The sequence below is a fragment of the Falco cherrug genome, chromosome Z, assembly GCF_023634085.1.
Source record: "Falco cherrug isolate bFalChe1 chromosome Z, bFalChe1.pri, whole genome shotgun sequence".
NCBI classification, from domain to species: Eukaryota; Metazoa; Chordata; class Aves; order Falconiformes; family Falconidae; genus Falco; species Falco cherrug.
The window spans coordinates 74773280-74800233 of NC_073720.1; the positions used below are offsets into that span (position 1 = coordinate 74773280).

At 41.0% G+C, this 26954-nt stretch overlaps 1 protein-coding gene across 2 annotated transcripts in view; it reads right to left on the reverse strand.

Moving 5' to 3' along the window:
- The window catches only part of PALM2AKAP2 (PALM2 and AKAP2 fusion), a 274674-nt gene that overhangs the window by 101161 nt on the left and 146559 nt on the right, over positions 1–26954 (reverse strand). For both annotated transcript variants that reach the window (XM_055699085.1, XM_055699086.1), the window contains one exon: positions 12558–12640. In XM_055699085.1, coding sequence (XP_055555060.1) covers positions 12558–12640 — 83 coding nt within the window. The remainder of the gene's footprint in view (positions 1–12557; positions 12641–26954) is intronic.

Consider the following 26954-nt stretch of genomic DNA (forward strand, 5'->3'; position numbering starts at 1 on the left):
GCCCCGCCCAGCCCCGTCCCGTCCGGTCCCGCGGGGCGACGCGCCCCGCACGGCGGCTCCGCGCATCCCCCGCACCCCCCGCCCCGCCGCGCTCGGGTTACCGGCCGGCTGCGAGCCCTCTCCTGTTACTGGTGCCCGCGCCGGGCGGGCGGGGGGGGAGCCCAGCCCCGGCGGGAAGCGGCCCGCCTCCGGGGGGATGCACGGCGGGAGCTCCCCGCCGCTGGCAGCTGCGGGGGTTTCCTGAGCCCTGGTTGCCGAGGTGGTTTTGCTACGGGTTGGGCGTTTTGTTTTCCTTTCCTTTTCGGTTTGTTGGTGTGGTTTGGCTTTGGGTTTGGTTTGGGGTTTTTTTTCTTTGTCGTCCCGTGTCCCCCCTCTTTTGTTTTTTGGGGTTTTTTTTGTGGTTTGTTGGGTTTTTTGTTTGTTTGGTTTTTGTTGTTGGTTTTTTTCCCCAATATATTTTAGGTGGTGGAACTCGCTTCCATAGGCTTCTTCAGTGTCCCTTGAACCCAAATGTGCTTGCAGCATTCGCAGTAGGCTTTGGCAAGGATTTCCACTGGTCTGCCATGGTTCCCATGAAGATCCTCTTTTTGGTGTCAATACAAACTTACTCATCCCCTCAGATCCCACGCTGGAGGTGAGGAATAGATCCTAACCCTCCCTATGAGCTGCTCATGGGTTTGCAGACCTCCACTGTAATCCTTCTACGTCATTCCTTCTCCTGGCTGAAAAGTTGTAGGCCGCTTATGGGGGCCTTTGTCCATAGACCATTCTGTACCTCTTACCATCCATGATGCCCTCTTGAATATCATCCTGATCTAAGAGATCCGATTTGAGATAAAGAAATACACAATATTTAAGATGTGGACAAAACATGGATTCATACAGTGGCACAATGATGTTTTTCTCTTCACAATATTTTATAAAGAATTTTTGCGCACAGGGCTGATATTTCTGTGTCATAACCCTGAGATTTTACTCATGCAATGGCCAGCTCAGAGCCCCCATTTACATTATTTTTTCTCCATATTCTTTTGCATTTACCTACATTGAATTCCTTACATGGCCCGGTCAGCCTCATAATGTCCTTGTGTAGTTCTTTCTTCTTATTATTGACTTGGGTGAATTAATACCATGGAGGAACTTTGCTATTTCACTCCATTTCCAGGCAAGACACGAGTACCCTGAACAGCATCCCTGCACTGACCCTTGCAGAACCCCACACCATCCAGCACCTCCCTCCATTGTGAGAGCTGGTCATTTATTCCTGTACTTTGCATTTCATCTAAGCAATTACTGAGCTATACCAGGGCTTTCCCTCTTGTTGCCATTGCTGCTTAGTCTCCTTAAAAGCCTTTGTCAAGAACATTTTAGAAACCCAGTGTGATTACGGAAATTAGATCACCCTTATCCACGTTTTTGTTAGCCCTTTCAGAGACCTCCAAAAGGTTTGTTTAAGGAAGGACTTTACAGCAGCACCATGTTGACTCTTCTCAGATAGATTGCATTAATCCAGGTGTCCTTTAGTTCTAACCCAATTAGTATCTCCGTGTTTGCACAGTACAGGCACAAGGTTTGCAAACCTCTAGTTCTCCAGAGTCTGTACTGAAGTTTAGTGTCACATATGCCATCCTCCACTCTAGATGCCCATGTTTTAGATGAGAGGTTACATGCTGCTGTTGATAATTCAGCTGCTGCATCCTGTGGTGAGAATTCAAGGACACAGATGCTCACACATAGGCACATTGCTACCTGAATGCCGTGACAGTGAAAAAGGCTTATAATAAAAGCTAATGGTATAATATACATATATATATATAACTGCAAAGGGGTAAGCTGGTGCTATTAATGTAAGTAAGAAACTATCTGAGTAATTACCTACATGTGGCCATGGCCCTCTTTGCAAACATATGTATCTGAAAGCACACAAGGTATAGTACAGACAAAACCCCTCCAAGGTCTTTCACCCAGGAAATGTGTGCCATTCTCTGTATGTCCAGCCATCTGTTTTCTCTCTTTCATACTTTGCTGTAAATTCTTTGAATCAAGTATGGTCTTTTTTAATGTGCATTTTTTACTTGCTACTAGCATATGGCGCAGAAAGGAGGAAGGGGGACCAGCTCTGAGCAGGGCTTTTTCAGCTACACCATCTAGGAATGTTCCCAGGAATGTCTGCAATTCAGTTAGCTGCTCAAACACAGGACTTTGTCCTTCTAGGATACCATGCTACTGTGTAGGGCATGTGCTAGAACTGCAGTGCAGCTCTGTTCAGCTTATTTGCAGGGGGTAGTCAGGGAGTAAAGGAAAACTGCACCTCCGACACCTGACTGAAGCAACTGTGCATGGATGTGCATTGCTGCTTATGCCCACCAGCCTACTCCACCAGTGTAAGACTGTACTCCCGCAGAGAAGTATGCCATCCAAATGGCCATGTGGGGCTGCGGAGAAAGGAGAGGAAGGGGAGCATGAGCCTGCATTTCTTTGGGATGTTTCACAGGTCTATAATATGTTATTGGGTTTTAGAAACTTCAGTTGTTAGAAACAGAATAAGCCAATTATCACAAGGAGAGGAGGGAAGAAAATAAATTAGTCTTCTTTTAGTTGCAGAAGTCTTCAGAACCATGCAGAAAGGTCCCTTCCAGACCTCAGAAACATAACTAAGATAAGCATAGTCCAGTCTCATGCTTTTTGAAGGCCTCAGGCTTTGGAGGCTGGCAATACTGCATTGGCAACCAAAGATGTTACACTGCCAAAGGGGAAACTTCAGAGGTCTGCTTCCTGGGTTCCCACCCCTCTGTCCTTTTGTTCCAACAAATACCTTTTGCTCCTCTCCTGCTTACTGGCTTTATACAGGATTGGACTGAACTGCATGACTGCAGCACAGATTTTGTTCCGCTAGATAAAGCAATATCACAAATGACACTGATACTGTTCGAATTCTTTTTTTTTTTTATGACAGGGATGCATTTACTTAGTATTAGATAGCACATGACTAAAATACCACAAAGGAAATCACATGTTATTTCACTGTGTATATATTAATGAGATTTGCCTATTGCTTCTAATTTGTATTTTCAACAGTTACAAAAGCAGAAGAAAATTATGTCTTAAAAGTTTTGTTTCAAGGGTGTATTTTGATAATGCTCTGTAATTTTTTTACAGAATTACAGAGGGCTTCAGGTTGGGGGAAGAAGGAATTAATCTTTGCCAGAGTGCAGCCTCCCCTAATTCTTACTGTGAAGTTAAAATACATTTATCTAAATAATGAATTGAAAAATTAGTTGGTATTGTCCTAGAAACTCTGAAAGTAGGAAGAGTATAAAGATCAGCTGCATTAACTCACTGTTTGTCAATGAAAGCAGTTATTTCTAAGAATCAAATGACAGTTCCTTGCCTGTCATTCCCTTTCAGGCCTGCTTTTATGTGCCCTGTGAACTGAAATTGGATATGTCACCCCCAGTATTATTACCTCATTCCTCCTCCAATGACTGACCATCATGCATCCCAACCCTGTGCTGAACACATAGGAAAACCCAACAAGAACAGATCCTCAGATCAGTGTGACATCCTTGGGAAAGTTCAAGGAAGTGCAACCATGTATCTGAACTACTGCTTGTAGGGGGCTGCAAAACTGAGGATGTTTTTCTATATGCATAGCCTGTGGATAAGAGGGCTAGTGCCACTGAAGTCATTGGGAACCACCGACATTCAACACCTCTGACAACTGGGCCACATGCCCATGTGAGACCTTGTTATTATATCAAAAGGCTCTTATTTCTACTCTTTTTTTTCTCTGCCACACAAGCTGACCTAGTTTACAATCTGCCTCTGTACAGATGTGTCCTCTTCCATGGGCATAAAGAGGACAGAGCCATGCCAACAAAGAGTGCCTGGAGTTATGAAGGGGAAGAGATACAGAGCAGCTTGGGATGGAGAGATAAAAAGAAGGAAATGAAAGACAAAGATGTTTGGAGGAGAGGAGGGAGAAACAGGGAGAGAAGAGAGTGAAGCCATGTCCGTATCAGCTGCTGCTGCTTTATCCAGGAGACAGAGGAGTTACTCAGACTCTCTGCTGTGGGACCTTGTTGGTATATTGGAGCCTAGTTTCAGTGATGCAGATTTTTATTGTTATGCAGTGAACCTTCAAATGGAGAATAATTCAAAGGGGATACCTCCTCCTATTAAGAAGACATTCTTTCAGGCTGCTGTTTTACAGCCCAGTATACTGTTCTTGTTCTCTGTGTACTCCCAAAGATTCTGGGAGCAGTGCAGAATAAAGAAAGGAAGGAAAATACAGTGATAATGATACTGGATATGCCAAGCACATTTTTAACATTTATAACATGAAATGCAGTCCTGAAAGGTGATGCCTGATTTGGTAGCCTCCACACTGAATTTCACTGAGTATGAAAAATCAGTTTTGCTTGGGATGCAGATTTTTAAGTGCTTAGATTAACTGTCAGAAATTTTGTGATTAGACTCGTTTTCCTTTCCTTGTGGTTCCGAGTATTTCTCTGACTGCAGAATAGCATGCAAATGAGCTGGATGAAGGAATGCACTGGCTTGCAGTAGTGCGTGTGAGATGAAAATGGTACTTCTGTGTATTCTCTGTGCATTTATAAAACTAATGAATGCAGAGATACATCAGTCAGCAGAAGAGCTATGGGAAGTTTGGAGGTCATGTTCATAAATGCTTTATATTCAGTATGGGGATGAAATGTTGAGTGTTATAAAGGCAGGGAGCTGCTGGTAGGGAACTGACTGGAGATCCATGTTCTGTTCCTGCCATTGCTGATGACCTGTGATGTGACTGAAGGCAAATCACTTCCCCTTTATTTGTCTATGTGTGTTGATGAGACAGGGACTGCCTGTTAGTGGGTGTTTGTAGAACGTAATGGGACCTCAGCTGTGGTTAGGGAGTTCATGCACTAAGGTAGTATGAACTTTAAAATTATTTTCTTAAGTTATTCAGCTGACTAACAGACTCATTTACACATCTCTATTATGTGGTGGAGTAGCTTGGCAAGATTTCTATGGGCACCTAGCTACATGACTAATCTCATTGACTTAAACGTGACTCCTTGAGTGAGTAATGTTTTAGTACTGGATCCATAAACTGTTCTAGTCATCATCAGCTTACAAACTATGTGTGTAGCCTTGCCAACACTTACCACACAGTGTAGTGTATTTTACTGCAAGCAGGTCTGTCACAGATATAATATCCAGTAGTAACTGTTTCTGTAATCTACACCCACACGAAGAAGTTACTCTGTTCTGTAACTGCAACAACAGCCGAGTTTCACTGACATCGTGTTCTCTTTGGTTCATGGAAACTGTTAGTTCCCCTTAACAATAAATCCGAAGAAGTAGTCAGTACCTGTGATGCTGTGAGGAGGAATGTTTTTTTATTGCAGCTTGTGAGGATACAACCGCATAAGTGACTCACAGCTCTCCCTCCTTCTTGTGGAAAATGCGGTCATTACAAATCTGGAACTGTAAGGTTTCGCTTAAAACTCTTTACAGTCTTACTCCAACTAATGTTTCTGTTTTGATTACACCTGTCTTATCTTAGTCTTTTTGTACCCTCTTCCACAATAGCCCCTGTTTCTTTCCCCTGCTGTGGGCTTTGTGTTCTCCTTTCATCTGTTCCTTTCCCTCAGCGCAGAAAAAAATCCCTTTCAGTAGTATCCCTCTTTTATTCTACAAATCCCTCTTTCAAGTATGCTTCATCAATAACATCCACATAAGGCAGTCCTGAAAGATGGCTTGCCTGTGTCCAGCTTGTCTGATTGAGCCTGAACATCCGCAGGGGCAGGGAGCATATTTCTATATATTTCCTGAATTACTGCATGCATAGGAAGAGCCATATAAATATAGCACTACTTTTTTACCACAGCATTACGTATTCAACATTTATATCAACTGCTGGGGCAGGATAATCACATACTACAGTACTTCAACAACTATGTACAGTTGCATATTCCTCCAACCAAACAGGCACAGCAAAAGAGGCTTAAAAAACGACCATTATTTCAGAAATAGGGAACCTCTGTAACTCTTCTGAACAACACTTGAATGGCATATTCTTACAAAGAGCATTTGTTTGTGAACTAAAAAGCTTGATCCAAAGCTCAATGGAGACTCTTCCAATGCATTCAATGAGCGTTGGATTAAGTCCTTCCTGAGGAACAGATGCAGGGTTTTATTCACTACCACTAGAACAATAAAAATGACAAGACAAAGAACAAAGTTTTCTACAGAGTATAAAGCAGTGTTGTCCTGCAGCAGCTTAAATATGTTAGGCTCTATAGTTAATGTCCTGTAGAGTTAGCAAAATTGTTTGTGTAGCCCATTCACAAAATAGACGGTGCAGAAATGTTTAAATATCTACACATGAACACCCACAGTATTGAATTTCTTAGTACTTGCAAGGACTGAGTTATAAATGTAACTACAAATTGCAGTTGTGCAAACAAAGATAACACAGAAATAGTTTGCTGCCATTGATCATCAAGACTATGATGGAAAAAAGAGGCTGGAAATTTTTTATGCTATAGTTCTCAGGTGGATCCAAAGTGTTTACTGAGACCTCGACTAAAGGCAGGCTTTCCTTTAGTAAGTTTATCTCATTTAACATAATGATTTCTTATCTGGCTGGTAGATGTTATCAAAATGTAAGCAATAATGAGTGTTAAGGAGCAGAGACATTTGCCCCTGCAGGAAAAACTGGGGCCAGAGTCAGCCCAGGAAAAAAAGTCTGACAAGGGAGATGATAAGCAGCTGTGTGAGACACAAGAGACTAGATTGAAGTAAAAGGGGCAGCAGATGAGAAGAACAATTAGCAGAAACTAAGCCACATGCAACCTGGGACTTGCACCAGAAGCAAAGTATGAAGGGAATCTGATCAGAGGCTTTCAAGATGTCTGGGTAGACCTTGTAAAGAGATCTAGTGGGAGAGGGAGAGTGAAAGCAGCAGTCAAAACAGGCTGTTCTTTTGAAACATCTGCATGTAAAAAGTGGAAATTGGGAAAGCAGCCTGTATTAGAAGAGGCTGCAGTCATAACAAAAAAGACCCTTGTGATGAATATGTGGAGAGAAATGTGGATTTTGAAAGACCTGAGGAACTGGCAGGGTCTGGTGGGAGGAAGTGTGATGAGCAGAGAAGGACCTTACACAAAACTTTTTATACCATGAAAGAAAGAAGAGAATCAAAACCTGACAAATAATAATACACACAACTGTTTCTGTATCCATTAAAAATAATCCCATTTAAATTTTGGTAACTTTTTCAGCTAACGAGTAGCAGCCTCCGAAACAAGTCAGTGTTCTTAAATCCTGCACATTTAATTACCAGGTAAAGCCAACACAGTTCTTACTCCAGTTCCAAACATTAACTAAATGCAGAAAGGCACAATTTGTCACGCCATCTTTTTCTGGAGGGTTGCCACAGGTTTGCTTTGGCAATTATGGAGAAGAGAAATCCTTCTGTCTTTGCTTTTACTCCCACACGGGGAACCCTATCAGCCTCCAGGGACTGAAATCCCTACTACATAGAACAGTAAGACCCTCTTGCCATATGCCTAACATCTCCGCCTTTATGTTGCTACAGCCTTAGTGAGAGGTCCTGAAAATTCTTGATACCTTCTGAGTTTTGTATGTTGAAGTACAAATCTTCAGCAGTTAACCTGCCTTTTCCACACATTTTAACTGAGCCCTCCCTATATTCAAGGCTAGATGCTCGTTCCCTCCAGCATAATTGCAATGGTGTTAAATGCCTCCAACTGGCATGTGTCATTTGCTGCAGGGTGGATGGCAATACTAGAAATGACTGAGAAAACCAAGCCTACCTGAAAGTCCTCAGGAAGTCAGAGAAGTGGATAATATTCAGAGAAGAAATTCTTAGCCTCATGACAAAATGCTTTTTCCCTCTCCAACAACACAATCACAGTTTCTTAAAGATATGTCTCTTTCTTGAGTTAGGAAGGGAACAGGCCCACTGATGAAACCTGTGGCCAGTCTGAAGGACTGGCTGTCCCTGCACTATGCTGAGCTCTTAGCTTCACTGCCTTTTCTGACCTTCAAAAGTGAAATCAAGGCAAAATGAAACTAATGAGATGACAAGACAAGCTGTTTATAGGCTTGCTAATTAAAAATACACAGTATTCTGTATGGAAATCCAATTCTGCACTACAAAATTGCTGTGCATTTTAAAGTCTAACTCACATGGTTGGAGCAGGGAGTCTTATTTGTCTTTGGATATGAAGATAGATGGACGTGTTTTACACAGGCACCGCAGCTTGACCGTCTTGTTACTTTGCTTTGACAGTTTCCTTGCAGAGCCACAGAAATAAAATTACAATGACGGAGGTCAAACATAATGTCTGTGATCACTTTGAATGACTGAAGATCCTCTGGCTTCCCTGACCAATGTTGCCTGCCTTGGTCATGATACAAAGACACACCTGAGGGCAATTAGCAGAGACCATAACTGGAAATGAACTCTTAACTGTGTGCTGTGACATGCGGTTCAGTAACCCAGATGAATCCCCCTCTCCATTACCCAGCCCAGCTCCACTGACTTCAGCATGAGGTGAACTGTGGCCAGGAACAGGGATGGAGAGTGCGGCCTGGGAAACCAGTGATGAAAGCTGGCAGGAGTCAACTGCGGAAAACGTCAGCTGCAGAAAATAAATTATTTTACTCCTTGAAACTGGATTGTACCTTGCCTTGGATTTTTGCTGCCTATCTGTCTCTGAATTGCAATAGTGTCCCTCCGTGGGTGGCATGGCAGCAAGACATGTCCTAAACTGCCTGAAAAGTCAGGGAGGAGGTGATATATGGCTATCCAGGCTGACACTCCAAAAGATGACCAGGCAATTTTGCTGCCTGGCCTCACAAGCTTCATATACATACACTGTACAGAAAAAGCATCTCCCTTTTAAACCGCTCCAGAGTGCTGAAAACATCAAAGCATCCATCATTCTGAGTTATCTGTAAAGTTTTTGGCCACAATGTATTTATGGCAGCAGGAAAATGAGGAGGATGAGGGGAAGGGGTTGTATCCTGGATCATTTGAATTTTTTTGTTGTTGTTTTTAAGCAGCTGCCCAGTAAATTTAATTAATCTTTCTAGAGATTCCTGGACTCACTTAGGTTCTTCTGTTATACAATCTTTCATAGAACCAATGAAAGAGTAAATGGAAGTTCTATATCTCTGATAAAACATTCCAGCAAAATAGCAGCATCTTTTTGACTGCAAGACAACTTTTTTTCAGCCTACTGCTGATCCTTTTATGACCATAAAAATTTTGCTGAAATTAGAAGTTGTCCACCAAGATAATCTCCCAACCTCCTGTACAGTAGTGTTGCAGAGAAGCCAAATGGTGTATATGTACATCTTCTTCCTTGTTACTAATCTGCAGTAATGATGGTGGGAAAATAAAGAAAAACAGCTGCAGTTTGTGCTACTCCCACACACACGTGTTCTCCTTTTTGCGCAAAAGCTGCAAAAATGGCTCAATAATAGAGTATGCGGTATTCCGAACCTGCACTCCAAAAAGAGCTGCAGGCATAACAGGATGTGTTTTCAATGTAACAATGCAACAAATTCTATTTAGAAAAGAATGAAAACACATTAAAAAATCCAAGATTATTCATAAACTTTGGCTTGTTCAACAGTCGGTCCAGTTTGGCTAGTTCTGAGGACTTTGCCTTTTGGGAGAACCATATTTTTCCTTTCTTGTAAGGCAGATTATTACTTTGCTTCATGACTAGGATCAAGTGTTAACATTCATTTATTGATCCATATCCTATCTTCACTGGTTGTGGATGTCATTACCTATTAGATATAAGAATATTTTATACTGTATTGAAACCTATGCAATTACCATTGACTTGAACCATACAGTCTGGACGTAGGGGTAGCTGGTTTCTTGTTTGTTAAAGCTGAAGGGAACTTTGTGATGGGTCTAGGTCTCCACTTGGAGAAAGTAGGCTGTTGAAAATAACAGAGATATGTGGATTCCTGTTTCCTGATTTCTGTTGAGAATCTTTCTCTTGGTATCATAAAAAAAAAAATAAAATAATTGCAACTAAGTCTGAGTAGATTCTTTCCAGACTTAATCTAAAACTGATGGTTTTCTTATATGAAAATTACGTTGCCCATCTGAATGTTCAGCAATAGAAAGGACAATAGTTTTATGTTTGTCTCTCTTAGCAAATACAAGCTCAGATGAGCTTATATCCAGCTGCCTCATAGAGTTTGCCTCCAATACCAGGCTTCTCCCTTCTACAAACTGTTAGCAAGTTATTACAGAAAATTTCAAGGCTTTTTCATATGCTGTGACTAAATTAATTTTCTTCCATGCTGGTAAGGAGACTTTCATGGACTTTATTGACTTTCCTGTGCTAGCATTTTGCTGATTCTGCTCATGCTGCATCAACGGTAGCACTGAGTCAGCCTCCCTCTTACAATGTTCTACCATTAAACCTCCTCCTTCAGAAGGGGGTGTGTGTGTGATTATTAAAAATATGAGACCTCTTTTTTAAAACCAAGGAGAAAACAATGCTAAGTCAGATTTTCTTCTGTATGCTGTTACACTCCCAAGCACTGGAAGTACTGTGTTATTAAAACAAACTGCATTCCACAGTCATTGAACCTTTTTTCCTCTCTTCCTTGAGTATGACCTTAACTTAAGCCAGAGAAAGTTAGGGACTGATTAAACTCTAGCTCAGAGCCTTCACAGCCATCCTACAGGTCCTGCTTGCAAAAGATGACCTGCCACAAAGCGATTCTACACTGAGCAGAACACTGATAGCAACATGTACAAAATGTCTGGGAATGCTTGTGCAAGTCCATTCTCCAGCTGCAATCAGAATGATTTAAATATCTGATTTAATGTTAACATGAAAGTTTCATTTTGACAGTTTTGCATTATCAACTTGAACCTTACTGTTATTGTTTGTGTCGTAAATTATTTGCCTAAAGAAAGGTGGACTGTCACTGACAGATACCTGTGAGGACATGTTTGTTTCCTGCTTTATATAGATTTAACCTCAAATTTGGTCATTGTTTTTAATAGCCAAGTGTATGAAATCCTTGCTATATTGTCATTCTAAATTATTAACCACATTTAGTCAGAATCATATTTGTTGTTTATCAGCAGATCTGTTTCATTATTTTTTTTCTTTAAGCAACAGTTGGTCCAGCGGTCCAGCCACTTTTAGATTTTATTAGCACTTAAATAAAAACTGTGGGAAAACTGGATTTTAAGAAACTTAGTAACTGTTTTTTAATGATAAATGAAACTAGTAAATATGATATGAAAAATCTAAGACAAGGTTTTCAAATCCTGCTTTACATTTACATTTTCTTCATTTAAAAAAGTTTCTGCAGATGCTGGCTTTAACAGATTAGTTACCATAGCCTTTAAGATCTTAAAGTTAGCTGATCTGAGCTTCTCACACCAGTTCTTACTCATAGGCCAGAAGAATATATGAACTTGCTGCATTTTTATCTTTAAATGCTTCTCTAAATGAAAGAGTTAGTTATTAGGCTAAATTTAAGTAAGTGTAATTAAAGAAAAAAACCCTCTGCTTTTATAGAACTCTGAAATGTGCTTCATCAGTTTCATCTGAACCAGTTTAACAGCCTTGATTACTATTATAATTTAATTTAAATTAATGCAAAAGTTTAAAGTAAATTTAGGCATTAATATGGGCTATGTATATCCAAGTTTGCATCTTTATTTAAAAATCCAGTTTTTGATGAAAAGTTGTTGGAGAGGTCTTTAGTTTTTAACGTGGTTCTTTTTGTTGTTAGATATATGTGCTTCACTGTCAGCAGTGTCAGGAGTCCTGAAGATGAGCATCTTGGTCCTGCAGGAATTCTCTTGCTCATTGACTCCCTTTCCACTCCCAACATCTTACTGACAAATATATGTGCTGCTGTTAAGAACACCTGGCTACACACATTCACACCAGGAATGACAAAGAAAAAGGAATATCCCCATCACACCTTCTCCAGCAAAGCATCATGTTTCCATGCACCACCCAACCACACGAGGCAACCAGGTGAGGGTGACATCCCTCAGATGCTTGCCCTCATGCTGACAGCTGCTTGCCTGTGGGTTTCCAGCAGATGAAAGGAGGTGGGGTAGCAGTAACCACAGAGAGGCCTGAGAAGAAGAGAATGTGCAAGGGAAGACATGCAGGGGATTGACTGATGAGGAAGAAGGACTGAGCACTGGTTTAACATCATCCTGCAGTGAGTTGCCAGGGTTATTTAATAAGACCTCCCAAGAGATGCACTTTTATTGAAGATCCTCCTAATCCCAGCTGTTGCATTGGGCTTTCAAATATTTAGGAGGAGACCCTGTGGTAGTCAAGCAAATTCAGTTTACACCAACAGGGTCTGGTGTGCAAACTACTCCCACCACGACAACCTCCTTGCAGCTGAAGATGTGGCCCATCCCACCAAGTGCGAGGTGCCATCAAGCATTATGTCTGAGCACAGCATGGATCCCTGTGCTTCCCACAAGGATGCAGTGGGAGGAGACTTACCCCTGCACCCTCCTTGGCTTCGGGACTTTCACAGGAGCACGGTCCCAGCGGGTCCCTCGGCAACATATCCGATCCTCCTGTGCCTACAAAACCAAAGACATTTTATTGCCCATGGGGGAATACGCATGGCTGAGAGTCTGCTTTGCTTTGCTTGGATCCATTTCTACCAGCCACGCTCTGTTGCCAGCCTCATCAGCATTGTTAGAGAAAGCAGAAAGGGTACAAAAACAATGACTGAAAAACATCTTTGCCAGCTGGAGATAGCTTTGCATGCTGTGGAGAGGCAGCCACTGCTGGGAGAAAATGCAGTGGGTGCTTAGCAAGATAAGCATGCCATGGCACAGGAAGGACATATTTAATTTCAGCCCCCACAGCAGCCATCCCTTTTCCTAGGGTGGTGCGCTGTGTCAGGGCTGGGGTTGTCTTGGTCCCTGATGGGGTGGTGGGATGGCCTCGGCTGCCAGGTCTGGCCTTGTCATCCCCCAGGGAGCACCCCAGGCACTGTTTGCTCTGTGCTTGCCTGTGTTGCTGTGCTGAAGGTATGCCTGTGCTCGCATCATCCCTGGGATGAGCTCATCCCATCTCAGGGAGAAGCCAGAGGATTTTTCAGCATTTCTGGGCATCCCAAGTGAAGGGTAACTAAAAGCATCTAGGACCCTAAATAGCATCTCATTAGTGAATTGAGAGCGGAGTAGAGGGGGAGAATCACCTCCCTCAACCTGCTGGCCATGCTTCTTATCATTACTTATGCAAAAGGATCTGTGCATCGGAGATGTCCTTTGCTTATTTGTTGCACCTGTGGAAAGTGGCACGTACTAATAGTGCTAGCTTCAGCTGTAGTGTACCTTTGGATACATGGAGGCACTGACTACACACCTGAATCTTTCTAAAAATATTGGCTGGTGGATTTTGCTGCTTTTTGGCAGCCTCACATAGACATCTTTTGCTGTGGGAGAATAATATGAGAATGTGTCAGTGCGACTTATGGGCCAAAATCATGTAGGTGCTTTTAACTTTTTCCAGGACAGGTTCTTTGGAGCTGATCCCTCCGCTTCCCACATGATGAACCATGGTGTCCATGTAGTCCACAGAGCCAACAGGTAGACTCCAGCAAGGTTTAAAGACTGCATTTACACCACTGGAAGTGCATAATAACAGAACTGGGACCTTTATTCCTTGTCATGCTCTCAGCACTCTGGAGAAGTCCACAAATCCAGAAGTCTGACACTTGGCCACAGGATTGATTCCTCCTCTGCATTCTCATTCATCTTTGCTTGGGTTCCCCTAGAGCATTGCAGCTTTGGAATTGGTGCTGCAGAAAAGGCATCTAGTTTATTCTGCCCTGATTTATTTTTTCTATTGTTTTTTTCTTTCTTTCTAGTTCACTTTGCTAGTGTTATTCATGCTAATCTCAGGCCAAAAAGACCCTCCTCATTATATGTCTGTAAAGCATTTTAGCATAGTGGGCATCTGGTTGTCTCCTCATACCTATATGCTCTCCTGCTATTCAAATACAGATGTAAAATAGAGCTTTGTGCCTTTTTATACCATTTCGCTAAAGCGTCCCTTCATACTCAGGCCATTGTGCACCTTTTTCTGCAATGTATTTGGAATTGTGAAGCTTTCAGCATGTTGTCCTTTGTGGATGTCTCTGCATTAGCAAGTAGCTGTGAAGTAGGGATGGCACAGAGAATGGGAGTAGTTGCTACTGACACCTCTAGATCTATATTGTACATATTTCCAGGATTTATTGTCAGGCTAGATTTAGTCTGATTCCCTGTGCTGAATGTTACCACAGTGTCAGAAGGAGTAGTACTTGATTAGAATATTTGTGTTTCCACTAGTGTCTGAAAAGTATTTCATGTGACCCTGCAGAAAAGTTTCTGGTGGTTTTCTCAAAAAGAACCCTTGCCTGCAACTCAACAGTCTCACCACATAGTGTGAATCACTTCACATCTCAACCAGTTGCAAATGTGGTTGAGGAAAGAGGGATGAGTTCACTAAAACCATACTACAGCTCTCTGCCAAACTGCTGATATATATACAGCCTATGCCCACCAAGAAAGAAATGTCTGGTGACTAGGATGCTAAATGGAGAGGTGGGTTGCCTGATTTCATACCTGTGTTACAATTAGCATTCTGCATAGCCCTTGATAAGTAATGATATTTATCTAAGTTGTCCACCTGTAAATGGTAATTCCCATTGGTGTGGCAACACATGAAAGACTGAGAGCATTACAGCGGTAATACTTAACTGAAACAAAAGTAACGAAAGTACAAAGCCTATAAATTAACATACGTAAGAAAAGGATAAACTTCCCCCAAATCTCACAAACTTATAACTACCATAAGCCTGAACAGATGTCATCTCCACACTGTATTTGGTGTCAGGCCATATATGCTACAGCATTGGCCTCTAACTTGATCTTCAATGAGGACATAGCAACTATATAATCACCCTTGGATTAGAGAAAAAAAAAATCCAAGCATGTTCACATCCATGGACATGTTGTAAAGGCTGCACATAGTACCAGTTCATGCTGCTATTAACACAGCTGAAGTTTTACATCTATCATTGTCTGTACAGCAACGATGAAGTAACTCAACCAGAACAGCTGCAGGGCAGCCCCATCAGCACTATTGGGGCTCAGTGGCTTTTCATCCATCTCTGTGCCTGCTAGCTTCACTTCTGTGTAGCACTATGCTGACTTATTTGTTTCCTTTTATTTGCTGTTGATTTCAGCTGTGAATAGAGTTTGATGGATGACAGGAGTTTAACAATAAAGAGGACCAGACAATACAACAGGAATGAAGCTGAGCTAACAGTCTCTTTCCTTAAGAGACTTACCCATGCAGACTTGGGAGACAAACCGAGGTGCAGCTATAAGAAGGAATTTGGACTTTCAGCTTACCAGCATCAGCCAAAAGAGAAAGAAATGGATGTTGTCAGGACAGGAAGGATGAAATTTAACGGCAAGAGGCAGATGCCCAGTTCCTGGTGAGGTAGCTGGCAGTGAAAGTGCAGAATATGGATGAAAAATAGAGGTACTGATGAGGGATCTGTAAAACTGCTGTGCACACCCACTCATTGCTCTTAACAGACAAGGGGAAACTAGCAGTTCATTCTTGAATTACGATTCTCCATGGTCAGCACTGTGACAGTGGGGAAAACACCTCTGCATTGCTTAGCAGTGACCTGGGGCAGTACACTCATCTCAAGGGTGCTTGCTTCATCCATCTCAGTCTGTCAACCCCTTTGGGTTTCTGCTCTACTTCTATAGGTCCTGGACAAAGCCAGGAAGCTAAGGTGCAATTCAGCTACCAAAGAATGTGAACTTTCTACAGGGGCCCACAACTCCTTTAGAAAATACTTCATGTGCAACAATTACCCAGAAACCAAAGACTTAGGGTCTTAATTTTGCTATTTGTTTTAGCAACAGTTCACCATATAGATTCCATTGCTGTATTGTTAAGCTGGTGGGAAACAGCTTTGAGCCCTGTACCACACAACCATTAACACTGGAGTAGACTGTATCCATGTGAAACCTGACAGCCTACATCCTCTGTCAAAAGAAATTGGTGCAGCAAAGGGGCAAACGGTAACATAAGAGGTGCTGAATCAGGAAACATCTTTAGGGTAAGATTTGTCTTCTCGGAGGAAAAGGTAGATAAAGCATTTATGACTATTCACCAGGAAAACTCCTGCAGTGATCAAATCATACTAAATCAAGCCTTCTTCATGTCTCACACGATACTCACACTTGCTACAAAAGGTTAGGGCATAGTCAAATGTTCACTTGCAAGGCAGCTGGAGCAATTTAAGATTTATTACTCTCATCCACTGAGGCAGGTTGTCTGTGGGAGCACTTTTAGTGCTTTTCAGACTTCCTTTCAAGGAAGGTTGCACACATGTGCCAAAAGGACATGTTACTGCTCCCCATTTGGCCCTCTGCCTGCTGGAGGGTGCTGCCATATCAGATCTACCAGCTGGTCTGCTGCTCACCAGAGTGCATCCTGCTCTGTTCAGGCTGGAAGAAAACAGGTCCAACCACATAAATCCTGGATCGTTACTAAGCTTGCATATTTGGTCTTGAACAGGTCAAAGAAGCAATTTATTAGAGCAAGTATTTTCACTTGACTTGAACCACAGAGATCCCTATGTTTCTCAGTCCAGTTTCTTTCAGCTACATGTAACTTGTCAATAAAAATGAAAGCCAAACCATGTCCTTGTGTTGCTATCTTGGCAGTGCCCCGCTGAGCCAGCAGACAGATGCCATGTTAAAGTACAAAGTAGAGTGTGCCACCAATTACTCCTGTGAATAATAAAAGTCCATTCAGAAAAAGAAAATCCTCAAAGAAGGAGAGGGAGAGGGGAAAAAGAGACACAGTCTAGGAAAAAAAAGACCTTTCAGCAAGAGTGCTGACATGTTTATTTACTGAACCACTAAATGGCTTGGTAGCTTCAGGGTATTCAGATTGGGAGAGGTCATGTATCAGGATGAAGACAAAGGCATTACTTAAGTGTTGAAGAAAACCACTCATTTATCTGGTTTTTTGCACTTACTTTTCCTCTAATATATGCTATGTTTAGGTATTGCAGCCTTGCTACATTTTGAAACAGTAAGGAATCTTTCTGATCTTTTTAACCATGCTTTGAAGGCTCACCTTGAAGTGCTAAGAAAATATTCTAGTCTTAGTTTCCAGAGAATCTTCAGTCTTAGAAAAACTATTATGAAGAGTGCTGTAGGTGCCACTTCTGTTGTGATGTGAGTGTCTCTCTGACAGCAATTGTCATTAAGAGCATAAGCTCATTTAATCTGTTTTTCTGCACCTGATAGCAGTTTTATTCACTGAGGTGGATGCACAGGTTATAGAGCTAATGGCACAATTCTCTTTTGCTGATTTATTTTTCTGTTCCAAATGATTAATCTTTTTCAGCTTTCACACTGTGATATAATTTGGAATTTGGACTTAAATACTAACAAGGCAAAAATCTCCCTGCTAGGGCTAGTAGGAGGGAAGTCACGCCTGCTTATGCCCCACTAAAAAGGAGCCTTGGCTGGTGTCATTCCTCAGAGGGTGCTGGCCAGATTGTGGCCATGCCAGAAGCACGGTGTTGTGCCTGTACTAAAAATAGGTGTTGAAGGTTCAGTCTCCAAAATTCAGATGGACATTTTATTTGCAGATGTAGCCTGACACCGTTCTAGGAAACACCTAAACAGACTTGTGCTGTTGGTTGCAGGTGGAGTAGTTAAAGCCATTGCAGATCTCCATCCCTAAGGTAGATTAGCTTTCTTTAGCTCAGTCAGGCTTTCAGGAGTGATTTGAACTAGCCCAGGCTAGCAATACTCTGAGATGGCTTTTGCATGCTTCAGTTGTGTGGAAAGTGTTGGCAGCTTGGGGGAACAGTTATATCTTCAGCTATTCACTACAAGGTCATGTAACACCAGTGTCAAAACTTGTCCCTTATTTGTTCTAATCAGGAATTCTTACCTACCAACATCATTTCTGGTGAGCAGCAGTGGTGAACTAATGTTGGTTCAGACTGTGCATGTATTTTCTCCCGGATTTAACTCTGGGTAAAACCCTTTCAATAGTAGCATAACTAAGCTGCAAGTGTTCTGTGAAGCTCACCATTTCTGCTATGAAGCAGGCAAAAGCCCTCAAAACCATAACCTACAGATATTTTGCAATGAAATCTTAAGTATAGACCAGTCCTAAGGTGAAAGCTATTTTAAGAGATTGCAGTGTTACTTAGAAAATTGCTCCCAATCTCAGCAATCTTGTTCACAGTGAACAGTTCATGAAGAAATTGAGAGAGAAACACTGAAGTTTTTGGAGGAAAAAATGTCTGCAGGAAACAAGCTAAAACTCTGACATGAATTGGGAGGCATAAAAAAGCGAAAAATTGTGACTCTGGTTTCTCCTACTTGTAATACTTTGCCTTGGAGTACATTCTCTTGTTTGGAAATGCCAGGTAATAATTGTGATGTTCCATCATTAAAAGAGCAAATTGCCTCCTAGCTTTGCCTAGAGTTAGTTCCTGTATGTGGCAGCAGTGCAGCCAAACAATGAATTCATTGCCTTGCACAAGGGTTTAGAAATGGCAAAGAACTCCTTGAATGATATAGAGAAGGGAAGCACAAGTGACTCATGCAAATTCTTTTTAATCATGACATATTAAGCTCAACCATAGAAAGAAAGCAGAAGGTAGCAGAAAAATTATCTGCTGCCAATAACCATTTTTTGCCAGAAGAAAGAAAAGCCATCAGTTATACAAACAGTGCTGAAAATGCATGTCTGAAAAGCAGTCAGGGAGACAAATAGCTTGTGGTGCTCCACCTAGATGTTTTCTTGCCCCCAAGAAATGCATGTGCATAAATAACACAAAGATGAACTTCTAATCCTCTCAGCAGAGCCAACTGAGAGAGCTGCAGGAGCTGTGTCCCATTTCCTTAACTGCAAAGTAAGACAGTTTATCTCCTGTCTTCATCACACTAATCTTGCCCACACTGAAGCAGATGAGGCATATTTTTATGTCCTTTTCTGTTACCTGGAGTTAGACCTGTAGATGCATGTTCCGACAGTTGGGAGTGCTACAAGTATATGCAGAAGATGCTATGGATGCATCTCCAACAGTGATGTTATACATATCCAGTTGCACCTAATTTCCTCTGGTGGCTTTTAGCAGCAGGCAGGACGTTCTCTGTTAGTGGATGCTACTGCTGAAGTAAGTGGCCATGCCTTTGCAGTGCATCTGGTGGGGATGGGAGGAAAGCAATCTCCATTTTTCAGCAAACTGTGTCTTCAGATGACTCCTCCAATTATGCTTGTCTGTTTTTCCTTGTGGTGAGGAACCAGTCTGGCTCAGCAAGGTATATCCTCATATGCATCAGAATGTATTACTTTGGAAGAGGAGGGACAATCATACACCTCTGACATTTAGCTGTAGGTAATAGTGTGCATATGAGAGAACCTATCACTGTCAATTTTCCTCTCACACCTCACAGTCTGCTTCAGGGGTGACATTTTGGATCTGGTTTTAATTATAATTTAAAAGGCTCACTGAAGGCGCAGTAGAAACAATTGAACCACACACATCCTAGTGGATTTAGGAATAAATAGTTATAGTTTATTCTAAGAAGCCTGCCAAAAAAGCCATATGGGAAGATTTTCACAGTTAACCCAGGAGTTAAACAGATAAAGCAAGGAGGTTTTACAGCATAAGACCCTGAAGAAGTATTTCAGTCCTTGGCAAGGCAAGAGAAAGACCCCTGAATAGACAGAGTGGGCTCATTTGCTTGATAAGATTGTAGCTGTTAAGGGCCAAACTGCAGTGAGGCATTCCTAGCCCAAACCGTCTGGACTGGTCTAAGGTTAGACCACCAGTTTTGCATACCTTTGTGTTAAGATTGTACTGTCAGTTACGTTGAAGAGATGTGCAGTTTTTATATCAGACAAATTCGTATCAACACTCTATTGCCAAGCCAAAATTGCCAGGTTTTGCTTGACAGAAGATGGTATTAATTAATGCCTTGTCTCTATCTTCTTTTGTTGTAAAGAGTAATGTGCCAGGTATGGAAGAACCCACCTCAACCCTGCATTTGTACCAGACACATATGTTAGTGCAAATCCTATAAATTCTGCAACAGTGGAGTCAAATCTTGCTTTTCCCAGGGCAGGCACATGAGAGTTGAAAGGTACAGGTGAGCTGGTGTTACCATGGCATGATCCATGACACAGCTGGAAAGTCATGCAATCCATGAGAGTGGGCACTTTCAGGCCAGATATTTGGTTCCCCTAAAGCTGAGAGTAGATCTGTTATCTGCAAGAAGACATCCAGATCACTGAACAATGTTAGTAACTGTATAGTCAAAGTAAAATCACTGCTTGATGTAAGGTTGATATAATCTGAGTTTTAGTAAAAGGACTAGAGATAAGATCCAGACGTTTAAGGATGAAGACACCTGTCTTCATGTAAATTTAGCTGTGCTGCATGGTAATCAGTTTCAGTCATTTTGGAGGCAGTACTTAAAAAGTAAGTTACTGCTTAATTAGAGAAGATGCATCAGCCTCTGGCCTCTGTGGATAAGGTTGGCAATCTTAAAAAAATCACATATAATTAGAAAAAATTATAGTGTTTGCTTTCAAAATACTGTTTTCTCAAAAAAGCAAACTGACAGGCCAACATAATATCCAGATATAGTGTATCCTCCTCAGTTATTCACACATCACCTCCCCAGAATTAAAATAGGCAGTGAAATGTTTCATTTCCCAGACACAACATTCAAAAGAGTCATGACTTGTTGGTCTAAACTCCAGTGATGTGTCTTATCCAAGCCATATGCTTGAGGAGTTCAATAAAGAATTGCTTGGCTCTCGAAGTAAGAGAAACAAGTGCTTTGAAAGCAAAAGCCAAACTAAAAAGAAAATATTTATTATTTTGGTGTCATGGTATTGGGCTATATTTTGCACTTAAAAGGTTTAATGTTTAAGGAAAGATCACAAATTAATGTGCAACGCCAAATGGTCCACATCCATCACCTCCCAGCCAATACTTCAGGCATTATAAGAAGTATAACAAGCTGCGTTTCATAAGTACTTTTTGAGTCCCTGCTGCACAGAAATGGGCTAACTGGATATAACTTTTCAGGCTGTCCCCACACTTTGGGGACTCATGTAAAGATGGCATCCTGAAAATTAAAACCTGGATTCTGCCTGGGACTCTGACCAAACCTCCACATTAATAAACTTGACAGAAGATTAAAGAGGTGCTTTCTCTCTCTGCTTCCTAAATAATCACAGCCAGCCATGTATTTTCAAGTGGATCCTGGCTTTGTCCTCACCCAGTTCTTCAAAGTCACAACAGTTGCTTCTGAAAGCATGCCCTGCTGATGCAATGCAAAAACTCTGACTTGTGTTTGTGGTATGCTAAACATGGCTCTTCAAGGGTAGAACAAACAGCTATGGCAGAATCCAGTCAGTCAGAAAATGCTCATCAACTTCGGCAGACTTGTGGAAATTATCAGCTGTTTTACTTAGTGCTATACTCTCAGCTTCTTGTCTGTCCCATGATGTGCATTGTTTAAATTTGAAATTAAAAACATTACTGAGGCAATGAAACACCATTAAGCACTTGCATTCCACGGTGCATCAAAGAACAGTTAAAGCTAATGTTTCTCCTTGGATAGCTATGCTTGCACTCAAGTTTTTGGAGCCTCGTGATTTTAGCTTACAGCACCCTTACCTGCTGGGGCAGAACTCATGTGCAAAGGCAGCTGGATGGTGTGATAGGTTTCCCTGCCTTATGAGGCAGTCATCCGTGCAGGCTACACCAAAGTGGAAGCTGTTGCATGGACAGTATATGTGACTGGGCAGTTTTTGCAGAGCTTGAGCCCTGAGTCTAGCTGGGGGCAAGCTAAAGCTGTGATAAACAAAACTGACTTCCTCTTAAAATGTAGCTTCTGTAGTGTACATGCCACTCTCATTATCTATCTATTTCTTTGCCTCCTCCACTCCTTCTTGGCATGAACAATGAGGAGCGTTGATTCAGTAAAGTGTCTAAGAGAATTAGCTACCCCTGAGAAAAAGCAGAGTAGAGCATGTAGCAGGTACCAATAAACATTTTTCACAGATCTCATCTTGACAATAGCCCATAATACCAGTGGGTATTTCAGAGCATGAAGAAAGCATAACATTGCATTAGGGTTTCAATTGCCTTTTGTATTACCTGTTACTCAAATACTTATTGCTTCTTTGTTGGAGTTATTACTTATTTTTATACGATTTTAAACGGTAGCGTTTTAAAGAGGCAGCCTGCCCTGTGGAGAGATTCAAGCTTTGAAAACAAATACAGATCAGGGAACTTCATCATCAGGCTGCACTGCACATTTAGACCTGTCCTGTTGAAATCTAGCAAGCTAAGATTCTTGTGAAAATTTCTAGAAATTAGAAAGGTATCAGAAAGCCTCTTTTTGAAAGAACCACTGTACTTTCATGTCAAGTCTTACCTGGAACATGAAATTGTGGGGACATAATGAAAAGATGAGAGGTGGTTTTTGATGGTTTTGGTTGGTTGGTTGGTTTTGTTGTTTGATTTTTGGTTTTGTTTTTCTATATATGACAACCAAATTACTTGATCCTCAGCAGCTCTCAATTTGTGAATAGTTCAGCCTGAGTTTAAGTTAAGATCAGTGCTGCTTCTTCATTCAGCCTATTCAAATACTCTCTTCACAACCTGTACTGAGTAACAGATAAAAATAACTGTCATGCTTTAATTTATTTCAACTGTGCAGGTAGGTTGTTTGGATTTTCTGCATTCTGTTTTCTGAGAACACCAGTGAGTCTTCTCCTAGCTCAGTAAAAGACAGTTTCTAAGAACACAAGAAATGCCCTGCTGGACCAGACCAATGGTCTTTGACAGCAGCAGTAAGACACTTCATATATGGAGAAAGTCTGCACCCAGCCTGTATCTTCAGGCTTTCCCTGTGCTTCCTCCAGCATCCACAATCACTAGATTAGGGATGTCATTGGACATATCTCTGCTGTGTCCCTTTCATATGTTTTTCTGGATTTGTTGTCCATTGGTTTGTTAACATGGAGACATTTATCTGCCAGGGTTTATTTGTGTCTTGTCTCTTTTCTTTTTTCTTTTCTTTTCTTTTTTCTTTTCTTTTCTTTTTTCTTTTCTTTTCTTTTCTTTTCTTTTCTTTTCTTTTCTTTTCTTCTTCTTTTCTTTTCTTTTCTTTTCTTTTCTTTTCTTGCTTTGCTTTGCTTTTCTTTTCTTTTCTTTTCTTTTCTTTTCTTTTCTTTTCTTTTCTTTTCTTTTCTTTTCTTTTCTTTTCTTTCTCTCTTTTCTCTTCTCTTCTCTTTCTCTCTCTTCTCTTCTCTTCTCTTCTCTTCTCTTTCTCTTCTCTTCTCTTCTCTTCTCTTCTCTTCTCTCTTCTCTTCTCTTCTCTTCTCTTCTCTTCTCTTCTCTTCTCTTCTCTTCTCTTCTCTTCTCTTCTCTCTCTTCTCTTCTCTTCTCTTCTCTTCTCTTCTCTTCTGTATAAAAACATCATCTTCATGGTGGGAAACTACCATGTTTAGTACTGCCAATTAAGAAACCTTTAAGGAGGATGGACAATGAATCCATGTACTGTTATAAGTTATGATCTGCTAAATTGACTTAGTAATTTTGCATGTCTAAGATATGACTGCAAAGAGATTGAGGGCTCAGGAATTTAAACATTCTTAAGTCTGAATTTCAGGCTACCTTAAAAAAAGCAAAGGCTTCTTTTCCGCATTCTGTTTCTGAGAACATTTTATTGTATCCAGAAGCAAAGGCCGTCAAAGTAGTCATGACTTTCAGGAATCTTAGCCTCTAGCAATGTTTGTTGCACAGAAAGGATGGGCAGAATAGGTTAACATTCACCGTGGACACCCTATTTAATAACAAATTAGGTTAACAAAGAAAGACAGATGGCAAGAGCAGACAAGACAGTTTGAAACCCAAGGCCTAATTCAGTTTTAACACAACTACACTGAACGCCTACTGAAGTCAATGAGATGTTCACATGTTGATATCAGGTCAGAATTTGTTTCCCTGTGTTTAGCAGAAAGATGTGAATAGTTGAATTCAGATAGAATTTTTTTGTTTGGAAAACAGGGATGGTCATATGAAATTTTCAGTGCTACCCTAAAGCCTATACTTTAAAAACTATTAGACTTTATGAGCAGAGATGTTTCCTACATAATGCAAATACAGTTGAGAGACTGTCTGGCCTGAGGCTTTGTATATACATAATGGAAATAAACAGATGGAGGCACAAGCAGAGGCCTGTTTAGTGCAACCTAAATGGAATGGGGTTATGAATCCTTGTTCCCTGAATCTGAGCTAGTTCTCTAATTTTGGGATTTCTACAAGAGTCACTGCTGGGTGCCCAGCTCTGCTTAGAATTATGATGGGAAGTATGTATTCATTCTTTAAATAAACATTTGGAGAAGGAACACTGGAAGCTAGTATTTCACCATTTCTGCTTTTCCCTTCTATCTTGGTGCTTTCAGTGATAGCAGATCTAAGAAACAATGCAGGGAGATCAAAGGGGTACCAAATAGTATCCTTTTGTCTTCTTCTGGGTGGCTGCTCACCTTTTTCTTTTTAATGGATCAATGGTTGCCAAATGGTTCCTGCTTTGTAATTTGCTATTTTATTTTGGCTATAAGATGAAAAGGCAGTTCTTATCTTGCTAAAATGGGCTATTACTTTGCATTTGTTACTGTATAATGACATCTCTGGCTATGGTGGTTTAAGGCATATTCATTGCGCTGCCTGTCTCTGTCAGGGTGCTCCTGCTGAAAATTGGTGACTGAAGTAATCCTCACCAGAAAAATGTGTACTAGTTGAGAATGAGTTACAGAATGTTGCAGAAAATAAAAAAAGAAAAGAAAAAGAGAAAGGAATACATAGCATTTGTGTTCCTGTGTTTTATTTCTGCCCTCCAAAAACATAGTCAGCATGCTGTTTGTACAAGGCAGCAGTGAAAGATGCCTCTCTGATGGGAACAGTCCTGCTTCTACTATGTAATGCCTATGTAGGCTTTTCTCTCCCATCCCATATCAGTGCACCAGCACAAAGACAGCCATAATGCAATGGCAGGTAATCTTTCTTTGACTCTGTGTAAGCACACTCTCTGGAAAACAGCCTGGTCTATACAATAAAAAGAATTTGCCTCCACACTTAAAAGCTCCCAATGCCAATGATGTACAGTTATGGGGCAGCAGATGCTTTCCTCGTGATGGTTGTTAGGTCATTGCTAGGCAGTGTTATCTGCTGGGATGTAATTGTACACACAGGAGGTTTTGGGTCCATAATTTTTCCCACACTGGGCACAGACTCACCCTGTGAGTGTACAGGTTTATAATAGGGCTCGCTGCAGCTGAGAAGCAAAGTTACCCGCCTGGTAGCTTTTCTGTTCATGACTTGTCCCCACGCAGATGAAACGTGGGTGTATGGTAACAGTGAAGAGCCACATCAGCATCAGAAAATCTTTGTTTCTGAGGAACTGGTTGGGCTTCCACATAGTTTGCAGCCACTTCATTTCTTTCTGCCTCAGTTCCTCATTTTTTGTATAACAATGGTAGCACTTCTCTGCCTTAATGGGATGCTGTAAAATTTCACTACATTGAAACCTATGAAGTGCTCAGACATGGCAGTGTCTCAGGCTGGGTGAAAATGTTGTTAGCTATGCTATACCCATGCACTGGGTTGAGAAGATTAAAACTGGCAATATGACAAGGATGGCTTTCATGTGGTGTAGCTGCATGATCTGTTAGTTATCTTCAGAAATACACCAAAACCAGCCTCCATCAGAGACAGCAAAACTTCAAGCACTAATCCCAGCAAGACCCAGACAGGATGTCCTAGTATGCTTGTCTCTGGAGACAGGTATCCTCTATCTTTATATGCTGTGCAACCATTCTTTGGGTCTTTCAGGGGTGAGAAACGGAACTATTTCATTGCTTTCTTACTCTTTTTTGAACAAGCAAACTACATTGTATGACCACAGGAATTTAATCCAGTTCATCTTCCTTTGAAACCTAAGAAAAACTTTAGAACATGAATTATTTTAGTGCAAATATTCAGGAGTGATTTGAAGTGCATTTTAAACTACTCCGACTCTTATTCCACACAATGGTCATAGGCACTAACTCTTATGGTGAGAAGCCATCTACCTTACACTTAAATAATAACGTTGCCTTATCTTAAAATGCACATCAAATTTTAAAATACACATTACAGAATCTTTTGTACTTAATTCAATTCTTCACTGATTGCCTGGAAATAATGAGGGGTGTTCCATAAATACTTAGGTTGTTTGGCACTTTAGTAAAATAAAGTGTATCAAGTCAGTTGCACAAGCCACACATGCTATAATGCAAGATGTTATTACTTTGCTATTAGCCATATTGACATTAAACTTGTTATGATTCTTGAGGGAGGTCTATATTTACACTCTGTCAGCTGCCAAGCTAAGACGTATATATGTAACCACCTTGGATTTATTACTTTATCTGAAAACAAAAATTACAGTGTCTTGGAACCACTTGTTATTTCTAAAATGTAGTCACTTTCATAATGCTAATAGTTTTTGATATAACAGTTTCTGGGAACAGTTCTGATGGTTTTATTTGTCCTATAACCCCTTGAGTTCACTTCTACCAGCAGCCCTACTATGTCTAATACATCAACCCCTTATTCCCAACTATTTTCCTAGATGTTAATCCTGTTTAAGATCTGTATACATTGCAGTTTAGACAATATTGCCCTCTATCTTACTGATACATTCATTCACAGTACTTTATAAAGACAGTTTTGGTTCAAAGACAAATGAAAAAGAGGAACTCTAAAAGAAGAAC